This window comes from Lacerta agilis, chromosome 2, assembly GCF_009819535.1.
Source record: "Lacerta agilis isolate rLacAgi1 chromosome 2, rLacAgi1.pri, whole genome shotgun sequence".
Taxonomy (NCBI): domain Eukaryota; kingdom Metazoa; phylum Chordata; class Lepidosauria; order Squamata; family Lacertidae; genus Lacerta; species Lacerta agilis.
In genome coordinates, this window is record NC_046313.1 from 118,979,291 (window position 1) to 119,004,786 (window position 25,496).

General features: G+C 42.8%; 1 protein-coding gene across 2 annotated transcripts; it reads left to right on the top strand.

The window, feature by feature from the left end:
* The first annotated feature begins 4,873 nt into the window (after nucleotides 1-4,873).
* LOC117042196 (zinc finger protein 420-like) lies at nucleotides 4,874-23,520 on the top strand. Of its 2 annotated transcripts, XM_033141716.1 has the most exons (4): nucleotides 4,874-6,453; nucleotides 22,054-22,558; nucleotides 22,644-22,825; nucleotides 22,912-23,520. In XM_033141716.1, the coding sequence occupies exons 1-4, from the start codon at nucleotides 5,013-5,015 to the stop codon at nucleotides 23,469-23,471; spliced, it is 2,688 nt and encodes an 895-aa protein (XP_032997607.1). In that variant the 5' UTR covers nucleotides 4,874-5,012; the 3' UTR covers nucleotides 23,472-23,520. The 2 variants fall into 2 exon arrangements, with proteins under 2 accessions (XP_032997607.1, XP_032997608.1); XM_033141717.1 differs by lacking the exon at nucleotides 4,874-6,453 and adding an exon at nucleotides 17,665-17,754 and having other exon boundaries at nucleotides 21,805-23,520.
* Nucleotides 23,521-25,496: the final 1,976 nt, after the last annotated feature.

The window sequence follows — 25,496 nt, forward strand, 5'->3', positions numbered from 1 at the left end:
TGGAGCCTCAACTTCAGGATCTGTCCTTCTAGTGAGTACTCAGGGCTGATTTCTTTGAGAATGGATAGGTTTGATCTTCTTGCAGTCCATGGGACTCTCAAGAGTCTCCTCCAGCACCATAATTCAAAAGCATCAATTCTACGGCGATCAGCCTTCTTTATGGTCCAGCTCTCACTTCCGTACATTACTACTGGGAAAACCATAGCTTTAACTATACGGACCTTTGTCGGCAAGGTGATGTCTTTGCTTTTTAAGATGCTGTCTAGGTTTGTCATTGCTTTTCTCCCAAGAAGCAGGCGTCTTCTAATTTCGTGACTGCTGTCACCATCTGCAGTGATCATGGAACCCAAGAAAGTGAAATCTCTCACTGCCTCCATTTCTTCCCCTTCTATTTGCCAGGAGGTGATGGGACCAGTGGCCATGATCTTAGTTTTTTTGATGTTGAGCTTCAGACCATATTTTGCGCTCTCTTCTTTCACCCTCATTAAAAGGTTTTTCAATTCTTCCTCACTTTCTGCCATCAAGGTAGTATCATCAGCATATCTGAGGTTGTTGATATTTTTTCCGAGTTTGGTGCGTTGCAAAGGAGATCTTGCAATGCAAATCCTGCAAATGGAGGGTCTCCGATCTACAGCGGATTGCATTGATTGGGGCCTCTGCAGATAGCGCCCAGAAAGTGAGTTGTTCTCGTTGGGGGGGTCTCTGCCCCCTTTCTCTCCCCACCCATCACCCCCTTCCCACCCCCATGCAACTCTACCTCTTTGTCCTCTCTGTCCCTCCGCTTCCATTGCTTGCTATTCTATTCTGATTTCCTTTCCTGCAATACAAAGGGCTGGGGGCTCTCCAAGGATGCGCCCCCTCTGCGGGAGGGGCTCCTTTATCCCAGCAGCGCCTGAATCAGCCCCTCCCCCACTCGACTGATCCAGAGAAAGAAGGGGGAGGGGGAGCATGCCCATACTTACTTTCCTTTCACCCCCCACTCGCCCAAAAACCTGCCCTCCCTTCCCAGCTGCCCTGTTTGCAGATTCAGGGGGAGGAACAGCGCATATTTCTCCCGCTCCCCACAACCCCAAATCCCCCCCCAAAATGTTTTGCACATTTCTTCCCTCCTCCTCTGCATACCTGCTCCTCTTCCGGGAATGTGGATGGAGGCCCCTCCCCCTCCAACCTTGGCTCCCCCCTTCCTGCCTCTCTAGGAAGCGGAGCTCACTGACCCAGGGGGAGGAATGAGTGACGCCTCCCTCCTTCCAAACCAGCTCCGTTATCCTGTTTCTTTCCTGAGAAGGTCCCGGGTTCGATCCCCGGAGACGGCAGGGAAAGAGACCCCCCCCCCCCCAAAAAAAGTCCTCTGGGGCACGAAGGTTACATTCCCCCTTCATCTCTTTTAATCCATTGCCGGGAGAGGGGGGATCTGGCCAGTTTTACACCCAATTCCCAACGTGGGGGAGGCAGGGCTGTGGCGGAGGGTGTCCCCATTACAACAGCCCTGCAGAGTAGACCGGAATTGTTATGCGCGTTTGGGGCTTGGAACAGGAACTTCCGACAACCCTAATTGAAAGGTTAAAAGCATACATTCCTACCATCAAGCAACATATACTGGGCTCCCAGAGCCATAATAAGGGACGGGGGCTTCTTTTTCCAGTTGTATTTTTAAAGATAAATTTTTATTGTTTTCTTTATTTAACATCTCTCGACAATTCATTGTCTTTTTTAATAATCATTTTTATTGGTTTTACAAACATAAAATATATAATACATTTCATTACATATTCTTCTTCTAATATTCTGGCTTTTTACAGCCATGACTTCCCTCAATCCTTCCATATGGTTTCCAAAGCTATCTCCTTTTTTATACTTCTTAGGTCTATCATTGTTTTAATATTCATATTTAACGCAATCACTGTATACTTCGTATGCAGTCCTATTAACGCATTCAATTGAGTGTTATCTTTCAAATAGTTCGTAAATTTATTCCAGTCTTTGATGAATTTCTGGTCCCGCTGTTCTCGGATTCTTCCTGTCATTTTGTCCAATTCCACGTACTCCATTAGTTTCATTGTCCATTTCTCCTTCGTCGGTGTTTCTTCTTGTTTCCATTTTTGTGCTATTAGGATTCTGGCCGCAGTCACTGCATACTGGAAAAGTTTTAAGTCTTTATAATTTCTGTACCTGTAATGCCTAATAAAAAAAAGCCTCTGGTTTTTTAACAAAAGTGTATTTTAACATTTTCTTCAATTCGTTATATATTTCATCCCAGAAATTTTTCACCTTCTTACACTCCCACCACATGTGATAAAAAGTACCAACGTTTTCCTTGCATTTCCAACACTTATTATCACCTTTATACATTTTTGCCAATTTAACTGGAGTGATATACCATCTATACATCATCTTTAAAGCATTCTCTTTCAAAGCATTACATGCAGTAAATTTCATCCCTTCATTCCACAGTCTTTCCCAGTCTTCAATCATAATATTATAACCCAGATCCTTTGCCCAGTGAATCATCACCGACTTCACCTCTTCATCCTTCAATTCCCATTCCAGCAATATTTTATACATTTTAGACAATGTTTTATAATTATTATTCAAGATTTCAATTTCAAATTTAGATTTGACATTAAATCCATTCTTTTTCATATCATTTTTAAACATTTCATTTATCTGGTAATAGTGCAACCAATCATTGACATATTCTTTCACTTCTTCATATAGTTTTAGGCTCAAAACTTCCAATGGTGATAAGCACCAAGGAGTTTTCCTTTCCAATAGGTTTTTCTATCTGTCCCAAACTTCATAAAGAGATTTCCTGAAAATGTGGTTTCCAAATACTTTATGGACCTTAGCTTTTTCATGCCACAAATAGGTGTGCCAACCGAATCTGTTATCGTGTCCTTCCAAATCTAGTAAATCTGTTTTCTTCAGCAATATCCACTCCTTTAACCAACAGAGACAGGCTGCTTCGTAATATAATTTCAAGTCTGGCAGGATCAACAATTCATTGTCAAACAATAACATGCATTAGCTCCACCGAGCTTTTGACTTCCCTCCCTCCAACAGGTAATTTATTTCACGTCCCAACACGCCATTTATAGCTTTAACTGTAGTCCACATTGCAGGATTTATTTTTGCAATTGTCATTTAAATAAACAGTAAAATTACTCCAGTCTGTTTGGAATTTCGAGTCATCCTGGTCTCAGATCCTGCAGGTCAGTTTGACCATTTCCACATATTCCATCATCTTCGTCTGCCACTCCGAAATAGTAGGAGTCTCTTGTAACTTCCATTTTTGGGCCAACAAAGTTCTCACTGCTGCAGTGGCGTACATAAATAGTCTTTGGTCTAACTGCAATTTCCTTTCCCATCAAACCTAGCAGAAATGCTTGAGGTTTTTTAGGGAAGGTATACCTCAACATCTTTTAAAATTCATTATAGATCAACTCCCAAAATACTTTCACTTTGTCACAAGTCCACCACATATGATAAACGTCACTGTCTGAATCTTTACGTTTCCAGCATGCTTTGTCCCTGATTCTATACATTTTAGCTAATTTCACAGGTGTCAAATGCCATCTGTACACTACCTTCATTACATTCTCTTTTAAAGCCATGCATGCTGTAAATTTTAGATTTTCATTCCATAATTTTATCCACGAATCAAACTCAATATTATACCCAAAATCTAATGCCCATTTTATCATGACTTCTTTCACTTCCTCATCTTTCATAAACCAATCTAATAACAAATTATACATTTTAGACAAAACTTTTGAATTCTTACTTTCAAAAGGATCTGGCATAATAAAAATTCAAAAAACCCAAACCTGATATACCTAAAATAGAGAATAAACGCCCAAAAAATTGTTACACATATCAAACATCACCAGCAAAACACCGCCCTCTTTACTCTTAATGATATCTCTTTCGAAGTGCAAACTTTGAGTCAAAAACCTCTCCTTTTATCTTGTCTAAATAAGATTATTTGATGGTATTGAAACCAATCTGCCACCGCACCTCCCACCTCATCCTGTTTATTCAGTTTTATTTCTTTTCCCGAAAACTGCCCATTGTCCTTCCTTATTGCATTTTTAAAAAGCTGTTGCTTCTGTGGGTGGGTGGGTGGGTGGGGGGAAGGTGTATTTCTTTCCAGCAGAATCTTATATTTATCCAATACTGTAAAAAGGATTTTCCTAATGATTCATAAAGCTCTAGTATGTTTTAGTTGTATTAAAGCATAAATAAGCGTAACAGACAAACATATTCTCATGACCTTCTAGATCCAATAGCTTAGTGTCTTTCAGTATTACCCACTACTTGCAGAGGCATGTTGCCTGACTGTATAAAAGTAAATCTGGAAGTTGGAATCCACCTCTCTCCTAATTATCCATTATAATTTTATATTTAATTATTGGTTTTTTGTCCTGGCAGATAATCCTAAAATGTGTTCTGGAACTTTCCAAAACTTTCAGTTAGTTCTGGAAAGAATCAACACTCACTCGTCCCAACAAGGCTGACAGATGGAGGTCTAGATCCAAGGACATTTTCCTATCTGAGCACTCCTTCAGCTGACCGCAAGCACCAAGGCTCGTCGCTAGTACTCTGACAGGCCCATACAACAGTCCCTAAAAAAGACTCAAACCAGGCTCTCCCAAAATGGTCAATATGGACCTCCTGAGGCCCAACAGACTGCGGGTGATTAATAAACATATAGAGGTTGAATGAGGAAAAGTTAGGCCCGGGGGTGGAGGATTAGTATGCAGAGGATGAAATATGTCATTAGAAACTATGAAACAGACAAGTAGGAGACATGTTCTACGACATTACTGCATTGCAGGGGGTTGGAGTAGACAGCTCCCGGGGTCATTTTCAACTCTCCAGTTCTATGATTCTATGACAGGGGGAGCACATGGGAGAATGTATGAGATGTTAAAATAGGAGAAAGGGCTAACAGAAATTTGGGTTTCATATTTCATTGTTTTCTTCCTTGAAATCCGAACAGGACTTTATTTTCCATGTGCTCTGAAGGCAGCAGTGGAGAAGACAGTCAGAAATCTGGGGGACACCTGAAGTTTCATTCAGTTGATGAACACACAAATGTCAAATTAATGAACTCAGACAGGAATCTTCGTGTACATCAACGACCTCAAACAGGAGAGAAACCATTTGAATGCATGGAATGCGGAAGGATCTTCAGTGACAGTGGATCACTTAGACAACATCAACAGACTCACACAGGGGAGAAACCATATAAATGTATGGAGTGTGAGAAGAGCTTCAGTAAAAGTGGAAGCCTTAGCATCCATCTACGGACTCACACAGGGGAGAAACCATTTGAATGTATGGAGTGCGGAAAAAGCTTCACTACTAGAAGAAACCTTAGAATTCATCAACGGATTCACACAGGGGAGAAACCATTTGAATGCATAGAATGTGGAAAGAGCTTCAGGGAAAGTTCGCACCTTCGTTCACATGAACAAACTCACACAGGATTGAAACCATTTGCATGCATGGAGTGTGGAAAGAGCTTCAGACAGAGTACAAAGCTTGATATACATCAAAGGACCCACACAGGAGAGAAACCATTTATATGTATGGAGTGTGGAAAGAGCTTCAGCCAGTTGGCACACCTTCATGTACATCAACGAACTCACACAGGGGAGAAACCATTTGAATGCATGGAGTGTGAAAAGAGCTTCAGGACCAGTTCACAGCTTCATTTACATGAACGAACTCACACAGGAGAGAAAACATTTGAATGCATAGAGTGTGGAAAGAGCTTCAGGTTAAGTGAAACACTTAGAAGACATCAACGGATGCACACAGGGGAGAAACCATTTAAATGCATGGAGTGTGGAAAGAGCTTCAGTAGGAGTTCACACCTTTATATTCATCAACGATCTCACACAGGGGAGAAGCCATTTAAATGCATGGAGTGTGGAAATTGCTTTAGTCAGAGTTCAACCCTTAGGACACATCAACGGACTCACACAGGAGAGAAGCCATTCAAATGTATGGAGTGTGGAAAGAGCTTTGCGCATAGTGCAGTCCTTGGTAGACACCAACGGACTCACACAGGGGAGAAACCATTTGAATGCATGGAGTGTGGAAAGAGCTTCAGTGGCAGTGGACACCTTAGAATTCATCAACGGATTCACACAGGGGAGAAACCATATAAATGTATGGAGTGTGGAAAGAGCTTCAGTAGGAGTTCACACCTTGATATACATCAACGATCTCACACAGCAGAAAAACCATTTAAATGCATGGATTGTGGAAAGAGCTTCACTACTAGTGGAAACCTTAGAATTCATCAACGGATTCACACAGGGGAGAAACCATTTAAATGCATGGAGTGTGGAAAGAGCTTCACTCAGAGTGCACAACTTCGTCAACATCACCAGAATCACACAGGGGAGAAACCATATAAATGTATGGAGTGTGGAAAGAGCTTCAGTGACAGTAGAACACTTAGAAAACATCAACGGATTCACACGGGAGAAACCATATAAATGTATGAAGTGTGGAAAGAGCTTCAGTGACAGTGGAGCACTTAGAGGACATAAACGGATTCACACAGGGGAGAAACCATATAAATGTATGGAGTGCGAGAAGAGCTTCAGTAGGAGTGGAAGCCTTAGAATTCATCAGCAGACTCACACAGGGGAGAAACAATTTAAATGTATGGAATGTGGAAAGAGCTTCAGTGAGAGTAGAGCACTTAAAAACACCAACGGATTCACATGGGAAAAACCATTTAATTGCATGAAGTGCAGAAAGAGCTTCTGTGACAGTTCACACCTTCGTTCATATGAATGAACTCACACAGGGGAGAAACCATTTGAATGTATGGAGTGTGGAAAGCTTCAGAAGACGAAAGCTTAATTTACATCATTTTTTCAAAAACCTTGGAATAAGGCTCTTGGACCATTTGGATTACAAAATTTTATTGCTGGGCGATTTAAATGGAGTGGTCTCCACTTAAATGGATAGAACATTTCAAATGGTTTCAAATGACGGAAGACTACCCAAAACCTTCTTTGAACTTGTGCACAATTTGGATCTGTTGGATATTTGGAGATTAAAATATCCAACAGAACAAGACTTCATATATTTTGCTGAACCGAATCAATCCCTTAGCCACCTGGACTACATCTGGATTACAAAAGACCTTTTTCCAAAGGCGATAAAAGCAGAGATACTTTCAAAGACTTTTTTAGATCACAATGCTGTTTTTCTGGAATTGAAATTAACCCTGCAGGGTCTTTTAGATGGAGAATGAACGATGTGTTATTCAGGAATGAGCAAATAATGAAGAAGATCCAAAAGTAATGGATTATTTTGATTTAAATATGAATACAGCAACAGTCTTGAGGGTCATTTGGGACGCATGTAAAGCAGTTGTGAGATTAAAGCTTTGCAATTTCAGTATTCACAAATTATCAATCAGGAGATAGGATGCATGATCACAAGTGAAAAATTATCGACCAATCTCCTTATTGAATGTGGATTACAAAATATTTGTAATTTGTATTCTTGCAAGCAGGTTGAAGTTAGTGTTGTCAGACTTAATAATCAAAGACCAGGCAGGCTTTCTACCTTGAAGACATATGAAAGATAATGTTAGGAATGTTATTGACATTTTAGAAATGCTAGAATCTAAAAAGAATTGTAAAGCTATGTTAATGTTCATTGATGCTGAGAAAGCTTTTGATAATGTTTCTTGGAGTTTTATGAATATGCAAAATATGGAGGTCGGCCAAAATTTCTTAAATGGCATCAAAGTGATCTATTCCAATCAAAAAGCTAAAATTGTTGTTAATAATGTGGTTTCAGATGAATTTAGCATTCAAAAGGTACCAGGAAAGGGTGCCCCCTTGCTTTTTATCTCAGTTCTAGAGGTACTCCTTAATATTTTAAGAAAGAATAAACAGGTTAAAGGTATTGTTGTAGGGTCGAAACAGTATAAGTTAAAAGCCTTTGAGGACATTTTAGTGCTGACACTTCAGGATCCAGAAACCAGAGCCAAACTACAGCATTTTCTGACATTTAATGGATTGCAGAAGATTCCTATAGAGAAAAAGACCCTACTCAATCACTTGGTTACAAATTATCTTTGTTAAGCCAAATTTCTGCAGTGAAAATGAATTTATTGCCAAAAATGCTGTTTCTATTTCAAGTATTGCCTATTATTGACAATGTGAAATGTTTTAAGGAATTGCAAAAGGGGGCGGAGTTATGTGGGCTATATAAGCCCCTCCCGGGGAAGGAAGGGGGTTCTTTGGTTCTTTAGTCTTGTCTTTAGTCTTTTGGGCCTGTCTTTAGGCTTGTCGTTTGTCTTTACCTAGGGGGCTTGTTGTGGGTATTGAGAGGTTGGAAGAAGGGTGGCAAGGGAAGGAGTAGGAACAGCGGTGGGAGAAATCATTGGGCACTGTTGTTAACAAGAACACAACCAAGAAAGTACTGTTTATTCAGAAACCACATGCTTATGTACCAAACTTCAAATAAAACAGTTTTGTTCCAATATTCTCCTTGACTGAACTGAGTGAAGTAAATACCAGACAGACTGGTTGGTGGCAGCGGTTAATTAATAAAGTGGTGAGTGCAGGTATCAACGGACCGTTAAACGTCTGGGGGACCTGTGCAGGTTGAGCGAACCGCCACAAGTGGTGGTGCAGCGGTGGGATCAAAAAGTCCAGTGACTGGAAAGAGAGGAGCAATACACCTGGAAGGGGGAGAGGATAAATCTGGAAAGGATATTATCCCGTCCTAGGGTGTAATTGTGGAGACTCTTGATCACCGTGAAGCTGAGAAAGAATTAAGAACTGGTTATCTCAAAAGTTATTCTGGCAGAAAGGTTTAAGCTGTGGTCGGGGGAAAGTACGCTGGAAAAGGTTAGAGAAAGAACCTTAGGCGTGACTTTGAGACCATAGTCTTGGAGAACCTAGCCCAGAAAACAGACAGAGAAAAACTTTCTTTTCTTTAATAGACTGTTCGAACTCCTATTTTTAAGAAAATGCCACCCAAAAAGACTAAGAACCCGGTGAGGGAATCACCTATAGAAAGTGCTGAAGAGGAAAATGGGGACCTGCAAGGGGAACCAGGCCCTATTGAAACCCCACCTGCAGGAGAGAGTCCTAAAATCTCTGAGGGTTTTGAAAAGTGGAAACTAGAGCAGGAATATAAATTGAGAGAGATGGAACTGAAATTAAAAGCTGAGCAGGAAAAAGAAAAATTAAAAGCTGAGCAGGAAAAATAAAAAATAAAAGCTGAGCAGGAAAAAGAAAAATTAAAGGCTGAGCAGGAAAAATTGAGGGCTGAGCAGGAATTAGAAAAATCTAAATCTGAGAAAGAGGAGCGAATGAGGGGAAAACAAATGCAGTTTCAATTGGAGATGAAGAGATTGGAAGTGACTGCAATAGAAAAGCAGAATAACAGTAACAATACCAAGGGGCAAACACCTGTGAAAATAGAGTTAACACGTTTCCCAGAATATAAAGAAAGATACCCCACAAGCATTGCAGCAGCTCCACGGTTAGGAGATGAAATTAATGAAATCCGAGACTATGTGTATGATGGACCCAGATATGGGGGGAGGAATTGGGAGAACAATAAAAATAAAACTGAACAAAATCGAGGAAAATTTACCTCAGACTCCAATAAGGGAAATTACTCCTCAGAGAAGGGGCCCAATGAAAAGACACCCCTACAATCCGGGAGTGCTGAGGGAAAAGTTAATAAACCCAACAAGACAGATCTTCCTGAAATCTTTTGCTGGAAATGTGGGCAGAGGGGACATCGGAGGGATGATTGTTGGCAAGAAAAAGAGAAAATAAATAGTCCCACAACTACAAAGAAAACATTTTGTGTCTAGGCTGTAGAGCAGGGTCCAACTGATTCGGTTGTCATGGCAACCAACTGGAATACAGTTGAGCAGGGGCCTAAGGAGGTAGCTGAGGCCAAGGTGCTACATTGTAATACAATCCAACATGATGGACACCTATTACAAAGTGCTGGAGAAAACATTTGGGTAGAGGGGAAGGATACGGGGTGACAAATCACAATCCTTCACCCCGATATAGTAAAATCGGAGGCCAACATTCCCAGGAAGACTATAAGAATAAAGGGAATTTTCAAACATCCTGAGGTACTACCGATGGCAAAAGTTAATATTGGATATAAGAGTTGGTCAGGACAGTGGGAAGTAGCGATCTCTGAAGAGATTCCCACCGCAGTTCTTATTGGTTGGGATTTAGTAGAACATGTGCGAAGTGCTTTTATAGTCACTAGAGCACAAGGGAAGTTATTGTTGCCCAGGCCTGAACAAAGTGATACAGTTGCTGTAACAACTAAGGAAGAAGAGCAGCTGGGGGGAAGGGTGTCTATGGAAACAAGAGACGCTTCCTTATTTCCCCTGACTAATAGTCAAGCCTCAAGCTTTGTGGAAAAACAAAAGGAGGATTTAGAATTAAAACCCTATTTTGAGGCGGCAGAGGTAAATCAAAGCTTAACTCCTGAGAGCCCAGAACAATTTAAGTTCGACCAAGGCTTATTATATAGAGAAGTTCTTATCAACCCAGCAAGGGGTAGTGGTGAGATACAGCAACAATTGGTGGTTCCAACTGAATATAGGGGCAAGATCCTGCAAAACGCACACAGCAGTGTGTTTAGTGCACCCATGGGGATTAATAGCACAAAATACCTGACATTCAGAATGGACGATGAAATCCGTAGTGTCCAACTGAATGTCTCAAAGCCAGTCAAGTCACTAAACCATGAACCCAATCTAGACTACAGTAGTCACGTTGTTGAAAAAGCCCGTGAAATTGGTAAAGGAGGGTATACCTGCAGTGTGTCCAGTGACCTATCTGTGAGATCAGTTAGAACAACTAGTCGTATTTATGCTAAACCATTCCGCAGTTGGAAATATAGAAAGAAAAACGTCCTGGAAGTTATAGCTGGCATGGTGTCCCATCAACTTTCTATGAAAGTGAAAGTGTTTCCTACACTAGAGATTGTGTGGTGGGAAGATGGGTACCCTGCTGCTTATGCAACACAAATAAATGTCCAAGATAAACGTGGTTACACAGCGTTAATGTGGCCACCACAGCAAAGACATAAAAAAGTAGTCTTCAAATTGCTCAAAGTGGGAACTGTTAAATCAATACAGACCAAAGATGGACTGACAGCAAGGGAGATTGCTATGAGCAATAAGCAATCAGAGCTTTTTAGCCTACTTTCATTAAGTGTTCACGCTTGTATAGAAAGCTTCAGCAAGCTGACTAAAAAAGAAGCTATCCATAAACTTATGAAAACAGTTCCCAGTACATTTAAAAGCCAGACAACCAGTTCTTATGCAGCTGTTGAGGACATGGAGATGTGTGTACAAGGCCTCGAGCTTGAACCCTTAACAGAGATCCTGAAGGAGGGAGAAGTTGATCCCAGAGAGCATTTGACCCTGAGAAACAAGGATTCTACACAGATTAGAATCCACAATCGTTACAGATGCATCGAGTGCAGGGATCGGAGTTGGACTGTGTAATCTGGCAGAGGAAGACAGCTTGCATCCCATCATGTATGGCAGAGAAAAGACTGGTGCCAGAGAAAGATTCTTCTTATGGCAGTTAAGGACAATAAGGAGTGTGAAAGGATCCTGAACATCATCGCAGATGCCTTATCACGAAGCCCCGAAGACAAAGGTTAAAATGGACAGTTACGACTTTTCTTGCAATTAACTAAAGGCCTAATGTTGCATGAACTATTGTATATAAGAAAAAAACACACACAATTTTTATGCCGGTATGATATGAGAGGTTAAGGTTAATAAGCATAGAAAAATGTTTGTTTAAATTAAGGTGCCATGCAGTTTGATCAGGAGGTCACTTGGCAAAGTGTACCCTCCTGAATCAAACTTTCTAAAGGGGGGAGGTATGTGGCGATCACCCAAACGTAGGATTGGCACAGAAGGAGTTAAAAGGAAATACCAGTAAGAACCTTTAGGGGGCGGAGTTATGTGGGCTATATAAACCCCTCCCGGGGAAGGAAGGGGGTTCTTTGGTTCTTTAGTCTTGTCTTTAGTCTTTTGGGCTTGTCTTTAGGCTTGTCGTTTGTCTTTACCTAGGGGGCTTGTTGTGGGTATTGAGAGGTTGGAAGAAGGGTGGCAAGGGAAGGAGTAGGAACAGGGGTGGGAGAAATCATTGGGCACTGTTGTTAACAAGAACACAACCAAGAAAGTACTGTTTATTCAGAAACCACATGCTTATGTACCAAACTTCAAATAAAACAGTTTTGTTCCAATATTCTCCTTGACTGAACTGAGTGAAGTAAATACCAGACAGACTGGTTGGTGGCAGCGGTTAATTAATAAAGTGGTGAGTGCAGGTATCAATGGACCGTTAAACGTCTGGGGGGCCTGCGCAGGTTGAGCGAACCGCCACAGTATTGTCCAAATTTATCTGGCAGGGGGAGGAAACTAAGAACTAAGTTTAAATTACTGACAGATAGTAAAGAAAGAGCTGGCTTCTCCATGCCAGATTTAAAGTTATACTTTGAGACAGCAGCATTTTGCTGGCTCAGAGACTGGTTTATGTTGGAAAATACCGATTTGCTAGATTTGGAAGGTTATGATGATGTGTTTGGTTGGCATGCTTATTTACGGTATGACAAGATAATGGCACATAAAGGTTTTTTAAATCATGTAATTAAAAAGTAATTGTTTAATGTTTGGATGAGATATAAGGATTTGTTAGCAAGGAAAACACCTAGATGGATCTCTCCATTAGAGGCCAAGGCACGGAAAAAGTTAAATATGGAGACTAAGTGGTTGAAATAGAGTGATTTGTTGCTGCAAGAAGGAAACAAGTTTAAATTAAAGCCTTATGAACAACTTAAAGACAAGTTAAATGATTGGTTACAGTATCATCAGACTAATGAAATGTTTAAAGTTGATAATAAGACAGGTTTTCAAATTGACAAATCCAGATTGGAAACAGAATTGTTGGAATCAAAGAGTAAAAATCGTTCTAGAATGTATAATTTATTGCTGGAATGGCACACAAAAGATGAACAAGTGAAATGGGTGATGATTGATTGGGCTAAAGATGTGGGGCACAATATTATGTTGGAGGACTGGGAGAGGTTATGGGGAAAATGTTATAAATTTACTGCATTGAGAGAATATATGATGAAAATGATGTATAGATGGCATTTAACTCTGGTAAAACTTGCAAAAAATGTATTATACATCAGATAACAAATGTTGGAAGTGCAAAGAGAAAGAAGGAACCTTTTATCATATGTGGTGGACGTGTCCCAAGATAAAGGACTTCTGGGAAAGGATTTATAATGAAATGAAAAAAGTGTTGAAAAACACTTTTATTAAGAAGCCAGAAGCCTTTCTATTGGGAATTATAGGGGAAGAAATTCCAAAAAAAGATATTACTTTCTTTCTGTATGCCACAACAGCAGCAAGAATACTAATTGCCACGAATTGGAGAAATCAAGAGATGCCTACGGTAGAAGAATGGCAAATGAAGATGATGTACTTTATGGAATTTGCCAATCTGACAGCGAGATTATGCGACGAAGGAGAGGATTTGGTGCAGGAAGATTGGAAGAAATTTAGGTGTTATTTGAAAAAATATTGTTGTATTTTAATTCTAGATACCCTAGTGAAGTATGGAATATCCTGATTAATATCCTCACCTCGCACCAAAATGATCTCCTCATTGGGCAGTTAACCAATGTATGTACTAAGTTCGCCTTTTTACTCCCACATCTCCAGCAGTTGTCTGCACTTTCTTATGGTATAGTTTTGCTGGAGTCCAGTGGAAAGTTGAGTATTATTTTCTTTTGAATAAGTCTTAATCTTAGATCCATAGGGGCTATTTTTGTTGATTTTATACTTGACTCCCATATATCATTTGTTATCTGTACCCCTAACTCTTCACTCCATCTTTGTCTATTATATTCTAAATCATATTTCATCCTGTTGAGTAGTGTTTTTACTAGTGCAAGTGTAGAGTTTTTTGTTTCTGTTGCAGAGATTAAATCTTGTAGCAGCATGGGTGTTTCCGATGCTGCTATAGCGTCAGGGCCAAACTGCCTTTCCAACATATGTTCCAGTTTGATGTATTGCCATTGTGTTTCACTGGTTTTGCAAAGTCTTATATTCCTCAAATTTATGATTTTCATCAATTAATTGATTCAATGTCAACATACCTTTTTTCATCCAATTTTGCCAAATTATTACTTGATTTCCATTTTTTAATTTTGGGCTGGCCCATATTGTTAATTTCTCGTGCTGATAGGGGCCATCCTTATTTATATTTATATTCATCCAAATTTTTATAGGTGCTTTAATAGTCTCCAAGATAATAGGATATTTCATAAAATTGGATCCGAGTTTAGTCCACCCTACAAGAGGTTCAAAGAAACTATATTCAAGAGTAGCCCAATTGGGATTCCTACTCGCTCTCCAATAATTAGTCTTACTCAGCAGGTAAGCCTGATGATAGGATTCCAGATCTGGGAGCCTTCCTTGGTTGGAAGCTGCATTTTATGTAGTGATATTTTTGGTGGATTTCTACCCCACAGACACGATCTAAACAGTTTACCGTATTTTTTGCTCCATAAGACGCACTTTTTTCCTCCTAAAAAGTAAGGGGAAATGCCTGTGCGTCTTATGGAGCGAATGGTGGTCCCTGGAGCTGAATTGCCCAGGGGCCAAAAGAGGATCATGCTTTTTATTTTACAAAGAGAAAAGGGAGTGTTGAAAGGACCCCGCTCAGCAGCTGATCAGCAAGAGATCGGGAGAGAGATAAGAGTCCCGGCTCCCTTTCAGCCCCGCCCTCCTTTGTTGAATGTGCTGCAGAGGGAGGTTGTTTGTTTCCCCAGGACATGTGACTGGCTGATTAGATTATCTGTCTGGAAACTGTAGAAATGGCTCCCTTTCCTTAAGATTTTTCAGAAATGTGAGTTAAACCTCATAAAAATGGGGCTTTTCCTCTTTGCTTTTCCCCCTTTGCAAAAGGAGCTTTGCTTTTCCCCCTTTGCAAAAAAAGCTGCAAAACCTAGCTGATCCTCGGGGGAAAAAACCCAGGGCTTTTCCCTTTGCAAAAAAAGCTGCAAAGGTTTTAGCTGATCCTCAAAAAAGCCAGGGCTTTTCCCTTTGCAAAAAAGCTGCAAAACTTTTAGCTGATCCTCAAAAACAAAACAAAACACAAAAAAGGGCTTTTAGAGGAGGAAAACCAGAAAAATATTTTTTCCCTTGTTTCCTCCTCTAAAAATGAGGTGCGCCCTATGGTCCGGTGCGTTCTATGGAGCGAAAAATACGGTATTTATTTTTTGGAAGTATAATTTGAGAATATAAAGTCTTTGCGCATCTGAAATTGATGGTTTCTATACAATGTAGCCCTTGGCCCTATTGGTAAAATCTATTTATGCAATATCCTGAAATTTGGCCAACGGTTTTTTCCTCTCCATAATTTTTGGAATTGTATCTTCTGGTTTTGTAATAAATAAAAGGATATTGTCTGCAAATAATACAATTTTGTAATTATCTTTGTTGTGCTTTACACCCTTGATATGCTCATCCTGAATTATTGCTCTTGTTAATGGTTCCAGGCAGAGATTCAATAATAACGGACTCATTTCCCTCAGACCCACTGAGGGAAAGAAGCGGGGGGGAGGGGCTCCTCCTCTCTTCTCCCTCAGAGACACACAGAGACACAACAGAGTCCCTCTTGTGAGGGGAGCGGAGAAAGGGGTGGCAGGGGGTCTCTCTCTCTCTCTCTCTCCCTCACAACCCCATTGCATTGCTCTCATGGTGGAAGAGGATCCCACCCTCTCACTGCCTGCCTCAGACCGAGGAACAACGATTGTTATTGATATATATAATTTTATATTTTTAGACCTTCCCAATCCATTCTCTCCTCCATCCCTTCCTGAGCAAAAACAATATTATCCCAAGGGCCCTTTGCGCCAGGAAGGCGGCCTTGATGACACGGGGTGGGGGGGCCATAGCGGATAAAATATTGGGTAGGAGGCAGGTAAGGCCCACCCTACATAATCGAACATGTGACACAACACTCACACACACACCATTTGAAAGACAAGTCCCCTCTAACTTTGGGGGAGAGCCCCTCTAATATATTATGGGGGGGTGCCAGAGGTCCCTGGCCCTTGGGATTTGGCTCCTATGACCAGCCCCATTTCCCCCGTTGCAACACCCCTGCGAGGTACGCTCTGTTGTCGTTCCCGTTATTCCTGGGGAGGGTTCCTTATGGGTGGGCAGCTGTTATGGAAATTATGGGGGGGTCACCTAAGCAAATTCTCCTCCTGAGTAAACTCATTTGGGGAATGGAGTGATGCCCTTAAGGGGACCCATCTCTCTGTAACACGATCCAGTAGGCGAGAGACCACGTGCACAGGGAATTGCCTCAGCAGTTAATCTCTGGGTGCTTCAGGAAGCCACTGGGCTAATATCCCTCAGGTGGAATCCCATTGTTCTCTCCCAGATAAGTGCTCAAGGTATCCTTGCCAATACTTAACACCCATTCACATTTGCTCAGGGCTATCTCCCTGATATTACTCCATTTCCCCCATAAATTAATCTTGTTTTTCCTATACGTTAATCATGTATAACCCTCCCCTTTCGGGATGTAGTAATGATGTATCCAAACTGTATTCTGGGATATGATAGGAGTTTTAAAAGTTCTTGTAACACTGTTCTGGTTGTGCAGTTTGACTGTAACCTATTGCGCAATAAACCCTGTCTTGTCCTTGCTCCAGTGGCTGGACTTCTTTTATTTAACTCCGCAGAAACCAGTGGGCTTATCCCCAAGGGCCAGGTGGCTGGGCAGTTCCACACCTGGGATTTTTTCCGTAACAGCAGTTGAGGGGGTCTCACATTCAGAGCTTGGCAGGGAGAAGGAGACCCCTCCCTAATGGCACATCCCCACCCCTTTCAATCTTTTTCTACTCCCCCCATCACCCCCCCCCCCACGCGAGAGGGACGTGGATAGAGACCCCTCTCTCTGCTCGTCTCCGTAGGGAGAGAAGGGCGAGGGGGGAGCCTGTGGGGAGGGAGGGGGAGAGGGAAGGAAGCAGCGCCCCTTCTGTCTCAGGCAGACACGTGTCTCTTCCCACCCCAGAGGCTGGCTCTATCTCTGGGCTTCACACGGAAGACCTTGAAAGGCAAACCTGGGCGTGGGGGGTGAGGGATCCCCCACTTGCCTTCCATCCCCTCCCCCACTCTCCTGATCCACAGGGGGAGGGGCAGCCCTTCCCTACTTCTCATTCATCCTCTCCCCCCCCCCCCAACGTCCCTGTTTGTACATTGAAAAGTCACGTCCTTCTCTCCCCACAAACCCAGATCACCCCCAAATATGATGCACCTCGGGCAGCCATCTCCACCCTCTGCTGTGGGGAGGAGGAAGGAGGGGGGCGATGTCCCCATGGAGCCCCAAAAGCAGGAGGCCAAAGGCAGCGCCCCGTCCCTTTCGTTTCCCATCCCAACACAGGGAGAGGCTGCTCTGCAAACGTAGCTCTAGGGGCAAGCGCATCCCAAAAGGAACCGGAAGTGTCGCTGCGAAATGTGCCGGAAGTTTCCAGTCCGGAAGGGGGCTCAAAAGGGAAGTTTCGGGGAGGGGAGGAGGGGCTCCAGTGCAGACCCCCCCCTCCAGCCCTTTCTATTGCACATAAGGAAATCGGAATAATCTCGAGCCAAGGAGGCGGAGGACCAGAGAGGACCAAGAGGTAAAGAGGGAGAGTGGGAAAATAGAGGGGGCGGGATAAGGGGGGGAGGGGAGGGCAAAGAGACCCCCCCCCAAAGAAAGTGCCCTCCCTGGTGTCCACCAACAGGGGCCCTGATCCATGTGATCCAGCTGCCAAGTGGGGACCCAACACCTGCAGGGTTTGCCTTGCAAGATCTCATTGGCAGCAGCATCACCAAACTCCCGTTTCTCTTTCCTGGGGGGCCGAGAGACGCTCAGGTGCCCTGCACCCCCTTGGACGAATTCTCCCAGTTTCCCCCTGGCAGAAATCCCTGGGGTCTTGGGGAGCCTGGGTGGGTCACTTTTGGCAGGGGAAAGGGAAAGAGGGAGTCCATGGAAGGGTTAAAGGATGGGAGAGGAGCCAAGACAGAGACCCCTCCCCTTCCAGCACCACTTACTCACCCCCATCACCCCCACTTCCCTGCTGACAGTCCCAGATTATCTGTATTCACTATGACTCATAGAATCATTGTTGTTCAGTCGTGTCCGACTCTTTGTGACCCCATGGACCAGAGCACGCCAGGCACATTTATCTTTCACTGCCTCCCGCAGTTTGGCCAAACTCATGTTAGTAGCTTCGAGAACAATGTCCAACCATCTCATCCTCTGTCGTCCCCTTCTCCTTGTGCCCTCCATCTTTCCCAACATCAGGGTCTTTTCCAGGGAGTCTTCTCTTCTCATGAGGTGGCCAAAGTACTGGAGCCTCAGCTTCAGGATCTGTCCTTCTAGTGAGCACTCAGGGCTGATTTCTTTGAGAATGGATAGGTTTGATCTTCTTGCAGTCCATGGGACTCTCAAGAGTCTCCTCCAGCACCATAATTCAAAATCATCAATTCTTCGGCGATCATTCTTCTTTATGGTCCAGCTCTCACTTCCATACATTACTACTGGGAAAACCATAGCTTTAACTATATGGACTTTTGTCAGCACTTTTATAGAATCATAGAATCATAGAGTTGGAAGAGACCACAAGGACCATCTAGTCCAAACCCCTGCCAAGCAGGAAACACCATCAAAGCATTCCTGACAGATAGGTGTCAAGCTCCTGCTTAAAGACCTCCAAAGAAGGAGATTCCACCACACTCCTTGGCAAAAAATTCCACTGTGGAACAGCTCTTACTGTCAGGAAGTTCTTCCTATGTCCACTTCTCTGGAGCAGCAGAAAACAACCTTTCTCCCTCCTCTATATGACATCCTTTTAGATATTTGAACATGGCTATCCTATCACCCCTCAACCTTCTCTTCTCCAGGCTAAACATACCCAGCTCCCTAAGCCGTTCCTCATAAGGCATCGTTTCCAGGCTTTGGACCATTTTCGTTGCCCTCCTCTGGACATGTTCCAGCTTGTCAGTATCCTTCTTGAACTGTGGTGCCCAGAACTGGACACAGTATTCCAGGTGAGGTCTGACCAGAGCAGAATATAGTGGTACTATTACTTCCCTTGATCTAGACGCTATACTCCTATTGATGCAGCCCAGAATTGCATTGGCTTTTTTAGCTGCTGCATCACACTGTTGACTCATTTCAAGTTGATGGTCTACCAAGACTCCTAGATCCTTTTCATATGTACTGCTCTCAAGCCAGGTGTCACCCATCCTGTATTTGTGCCTTTCATTTTTTTTGCCCAAGTGTAGTACTTTGCATTTCTCCCTGTTAAAAGTCATCTTGTTTGCTTTGGCCCAGTTCTCTAATCTGTTAAGGTCATTTTGAAGTGTGATGCTGTCCTCTGGGGTATTAGCCACCCCTCCCAATTTGGTGTCATCTGCAAACTTGATCAGGATGCCCTCAAGCCCATCATCCAAGTCATTGATAAAGATGTTGAATAAGACTGGGCCCAAGACAGAACCCTGTGGCACCCCACTAGTCACTTCTCTCCAGGATGAAGAGGAGCCATTCATGAGCATCCTTTGGGTTCAGTTAGTCAGCCAGTTACAAATCCACTGAATGGTAGCATTGTCTAGCCCACATTTTACCAGCTTCTTTACAAGAATATTATGGGGCACCTTGCCAAAGGCCTCGCTAAAATCAAGATAGGCTAAATCCACAGCATTCCCTTCATCTACCAGGCTTGTAATTCTGTCATAAAATGAGATCAGATTGGTCTGACATGACTTATTTTTCAGAAACCCATGCTGACTTTTAGTGATCACAGTGTTCCTTTCCATGGAGTGAACCAAGATTTTTCTAAAGAGTTCCGTAGAGTTGCGCTGGTGCCTAGATCACTGGCTGATTCAGCTCCCCCCCCCCAATTCCTTTCGGGACGGAGGAAGAGATCAGTAGATCCGCAGCGCCGTTAGTGAGTCTGCAGGACCCCAAGACACCCCAATGCTCCTCTTGGGGTTTTGGGGGGAGGCGCTTCACCCTTGCGCTCTTCTGCTCACTCTATGAAGCCGAATCTGACGGAGCCATCAGATTCTCAGTCCACCCACCATGTTGCGGAGACCCGGAAGTGTTGTTTCCTATTCCAAAAGTATCTCGTACATTTTGGAAATCACTTTCTCTTTATTCTCAACAAAGTGCAAAGCCTCTCCTTTTATCTTGTATAAACAAGATCATCTGCTGGTATTGACACCAGTCCACCACTGCACCTCCTACCTCATCCTGTTTATTCAGTTTTATTTTTTCTTCTGAAAAGTCCAAAAGATCTCTGTAAGTTGCCCATTGTTCTTCCATATTGCATCTTTTAAAAGTTATTCCTTCTGTGGGTGAAAGCCAAAGAAGTGTATTTCGTTCCAGCAGATTCTTATATTTATCCCATACTCTAAAACGGTTTTTCCTAATAACATGATTCATAAAGCTCTTGTGTGTTTTAGTTTTATCATACCATAACATATTCTGATGAGCTTCTAAATCCAATAGCTTAGTGTCTTTCAATATTACCCAAACCTTTTAGCCAGCAGAGACATGTTGCCTCATAGTACCAACATAGAATCATAGAATCATAGAAACATAGAATCATAGAGTTGGAAGAGACCCCAAGGGCCATCCAGTCCAACCCCCTGCCAAGCAGGAAACCCCATCAAAGCATTCCTGACAGATGGCTGTCAAGCCTCCGCTTAAAGACCTCCAAAGAAGGAGACTCCACCACACTCCTTGGCAGCAAATTCCACTGTCCAACAGCTCTTACTGTCAGGAAGTTCTTCCTAATGTTTAGGTGGAATCTTCTTTCTTGTAGTTTGAATCCATTGCCCCGTGTCCGCTTCTCTGGGGCAGCAGAAAACAACCTTTCACCCTCCTCTATATGACATCCTTTGATATATTTGAACATGGCTATCATATCCCCCCTTAACCTTCTCTTCTCCAGGCTAAACATACCCAGCTCCCTAAGCCATTCCTCATAAGGCATCGTTTCCAGGCCTTTGACCATTTTGGTTGCCCTCCTCTGGACCACATAAAACTGGCAGCGAGAATCCACCTCACTCCTAAGTATCTGTTATAATTTTATATTAAATTATTGGTTTCTTCCCCTGCTAGATAAAGCTAAAATATATTCTGGAACTTTCAAAAACTTTCAGTTAGTTCTGGAAAGAATGAACACTCACTGGCCCCGACAAGGCTGACATATGGAGGTCTAAATTCAATAACATTTCCTACCTGACTACTCCTTCAGCTCACTGCAAGCACCAAGCCTTGTCACTATTCCTCTGACAGGCCCATACCACAGTCCATAAAAACACTCAGGCCTGGGTCTCCCAAAATGGTCAATATGAACTTCCTGAGATCCAACAGACTGTGCAGGTGATTAATAAAAATATAGAGGTTGAATGAGGAAAGGTTAGGCCCGGGGGTGGAGGATTAGTATGCAGAGGATGAATTATGTCATTAGAAACTATGAACCAGACAAGTAGAAGACATGTTCTTGGACATTACAGCATTGCAGGGGTTGGACTAGATGGCCCTATGGTCCCTTCCAACGCTCTAGTTCTATGATAGGGGGAGGACATGGGAGAATGTGGAAGATGTTAAAATAGAAGTGCTTAATGAACTTTATGTGTTTCATATTCCTTTGTTCTCTTCCTTGAAACACGAACAGGACTTTATTTTCCACAATCAATGAACACACAAACTTCACTTCAATAAACTCAAAGAGTGGAGAAACCACTTCAGACTATGGAGCGTGGAAAAAGCTTCAATGATAGTGGGACACCTAGAAAACATCAACAGACTAACACAGGGAAGAAACCATTTAAATGTATGCAGTGTGGAAAGAGCTTCATTGGTAGCAGAACACTTAGAAAACATCAACGATCTCACACAAGCGAGAAACCATTTCAATGTATAGTGTGTAGAAAGAGCTTCAGTAACAGTTCAGACCGTCGTTCACATGAACAAACTCACACAGGGAAGAAACCATTTAAATGTACGGAGTGTGGAAAGAGCTTCAGCCAGTCGTCACACCTTCACGTACATCAACGAACTCACACAGGGGAGAAACCATTTAAATGTACGGAGTGTGGAAAGAGCTTCAGCCAGTTGTCAAACCTACAAGTACATCAACGAACTCACACAGGGGAGAAACCATTTAAATGTATGGAGTGTGAAAAAAGCTTCAAGCGGTGTACAGAGCTTGACATACATCAAAGGACCCACACAGGAGAGAAACCATTTAAATGTATGGAGTGTGGAAAGAGCTTCAGTCAGTCATCACACCTTCAAGTACATCAACGAACTCACACAGGGGAGAAACCATTTAAATGCATGGAGTGTGGAAAGAGCTTCAGTGACGTTTCACACCTTCGTTCACATGAACGAACTCACACAGGAGAGAAACTATTTGAATGCATAGAGTGTGGAAAGAGCTTCAGGTTTAGTGGAGGACTTAGAGTACATCAACGAACTCACACTGGGGAGAAACCATTTAAATGCATGGAGTGTGGAAAGACCTTCAGTAGGAGTTCACACCTTGATATACATCAACGATCTCACACAGCAGAAAAACCATATAAATGCATGGAGTGTGGAAAGTGCTTCAGTCAGAGTTCAAACCTTAGGACACATCAGCGGACTCACACAGGAGAGAAGCCATTCAAATGTATGGAGTGTGGAAAGAGCTTCGCTCAGAGTACACACCTTGGTACACATCAACGGATTCACAGAGGGGAGAAACCATTTGAATGCATGGAGTGTGGAAAGCGCTTTCGTCAGAGTGGAGACCTTAGAATTCATCAACGGATTCACAGAGGGGAGAAACCATTTGAATGTGTGGAGTGTGGAAAGAGCTTCAGTGACAGTGGAACACTTAGAAAACATCAACGGATTCACACAGGGGAGAAACCATATAAATGTATGAAGTGTGGAAAGAGCTTCCGTGACAGTGGAAGCCTTAGAGGACATAGACGGATTCACACAGGGGAGAAACCATTTGAATGTATGGAGTGTGGAAAGAGCTACAGTCAAAGTGGAACACTTAGAATTCATCAGCGGACTCACACAGGGGAGAAACCATTTAAATGCATGGAGTGTGGAAAGAGCTTCAGTGAGAGTGGGCAACTTCGACTACACCAACGAACTCACACAGGGGAGAAACCATTTAAGTGCATGGAATGTGGAAAAAGCTTCACTCAGAGTTCAAACCTTAGGACACATCAGTGGATTCACAAAAGGGAGAAACCATTTAAATGTATGGAGTGTGGAAAGAGCTTCAGTGACAGTGGAGCACTTAGAAAACATCAATGGACTCATACAGGAAAAAACATCTGAATGTATGGAGTGTGGAAAGGTCTTCACTTATAGTGGAACACTTAGAAAGCATCAACACATTCACACGGGGGGGGGGAACTATTTAAATGCATGGAGTGTGGAAAGATCTTCAGTGAGTATTCAAACCGTTTTTCACATCACTAGACTTCCATAGGAGAGAAACCATATAAAGGTATGGAGTGTGGAAAGGGTTTCAGTCAGGGGTTCCCACCTTGATGTACATCAACAGACTCACACAGGGGGGGAAACAGTTGAAATATATGGAGTGTGGAAAGTACTTCTGTCAGAGTGGAGTTCTTACAAAACATCAGCAAACTCACATGAAAAACCATATAAATGTCAGGAAAGTGGATAGATATTCAGTTGTAGTGGAAGTCTTACAAACCTATAGACTCACAGGGGTAAAAGCTGTACTTTGGTTTCTTTTGGCTTTCACAAGGTGCTGCACCAACAAGCACAGAACAATTCTCTGCAGCGCCGCAAATCCAACTGAATGGTGTAACATTGGAAAGTGTTGGTCGCTTTTCTTACTTGGGTAGTTACCTTTTCACAAGGGCCAACATTGATGCTGAAATCCAGCATCGCCTGAGCTCTGTGAGTGCAGCTTTCTCCTGATTGAAGTGCAGAGTGTTTGGGGACCAGGACATTGGCAGGGAAACCAAAATGCTTGTTTACAAAGCCTTACTATATGCTTGTTAAACATGGACCACTTATAAACGCCATCTCCAACTCCTCAAAAGATTCCATCAACGGCGTCTCCAAAATAAATACACTAATGGCAGTGTACTAGAATAAGCAATGATTTGTTGTTGTTCAGTCGTTCAGTCGTGTCCGACTCTTCGTGACCCCATTGACCGGAGCACGCCAGGCACCCCTATCCTCCACTGCCTCTCGCAGTTTGGCCAGACTCATGTTAGTTGCTTCGAGAACACTGTCCAACCACCTCGTCCTCTGTCGTCCCCTTCTCCTTGTGCCCCCCCATCTTTCCCAACATCAGGGTCTTTCCCAGGGAGTCTTCTCATGAGGTGGCCAAAGTACAAATACAGGAGTGTTTGTGAAGTTTTGTTGTTTGTGGGTTGTATAGACATGTCTTTTAAGGTAACATCTCACAGTATAGTAAGTATAATATAAGATGTAATGTAATGTTGGATAGGGAGGGGGAGAGTGTGAATCTGGAGTGGTGGTGGGTGATGATGAGCTGAGAGGAAGCTGGTTTTTGGTTTTGGGAAAGAGAGTTGGAAATGTTTGGAGTTGGGAATGGAGAGTTGCGAAAGTGGAGTATGAGACTGGTGGTGATGATTTGGAAGCAGAGTTGTATTATTATTATTATTATTATTACTCAGCCCATCTTACAGCATGTCTGAAAACATGGGGAAATGTCAAGTATCAAAAACCTCCCCATACAGGGCTACCTTCAGATGTCTTTTAAAAGTTGTGTAATTCTTTATCTCCTTGACATCTGAAGGGAGGGTGTTCCACAGGGCGGGTGCTACTACCCAGAAGGCCCTCTGCCTGGTTCCCTGTGACTTCGCTTCTCGCAGGGAGGGAACCAACAGGGGACCCTCGGAGCTGGACCTCATTATAGGAACAGCTGCATAACTCCCATTGTTAGAACTGCAATAAAGGAACAATGAAGACACAGAAAGACTCAAAGCATCTTGTTACATGCACAAGGTTATATTGCAAACCTCAACGCCTCCTCATTCTTGGTTATGAGAACAGTGAAGTGTTCAGATAAAGCATTATCTCTGGTGACAGGAGAAACAAAATGGGTGTTTAGTAGCATAGCCAGGAAGGACTCAGCTCCTAGCTAACACATCTTGCATAGTGAGAGAAGGTTACACAGCAAAGAGTGCCAGAGCATCTCAAAACAGCGGGGGTGAGAGGTGGTGGTGAAGAAGAAGAAGAAGAAGAGAAGAGTTTGGATTTGATATCCTGCTTTATCACTACCCGAAGGAGTCTCAAAGCGGCTAACATTCTCCTTTCCCTTCCTCCCCCACAACAAACACTCTGTTAGGTGAGTGG

Coding starts and splice junctions, on each gene's coding strand:
- LOC117042196 (XM_033141716.1), top strand. CDS start 5,013: ATGTGCTCTGAAGGCAGCAGTGGAGAAGACAGTCAGAAATCTGGGGGA. Junction 6,454..22,053: donor GGAGTGTGGAAAGAGCTTCA/GTGACAGTAGAA, acceptor TTCAATGTATAG/TGTGTAGAAAGAGCTTCAGT. Junction 22,559..22,643: donor AAACTATTTGAATGCATAGA/GTGTGGAAAGAG, acceptor AAATGCATGGAG/TGTGGAAAGACCTTCAGTAG.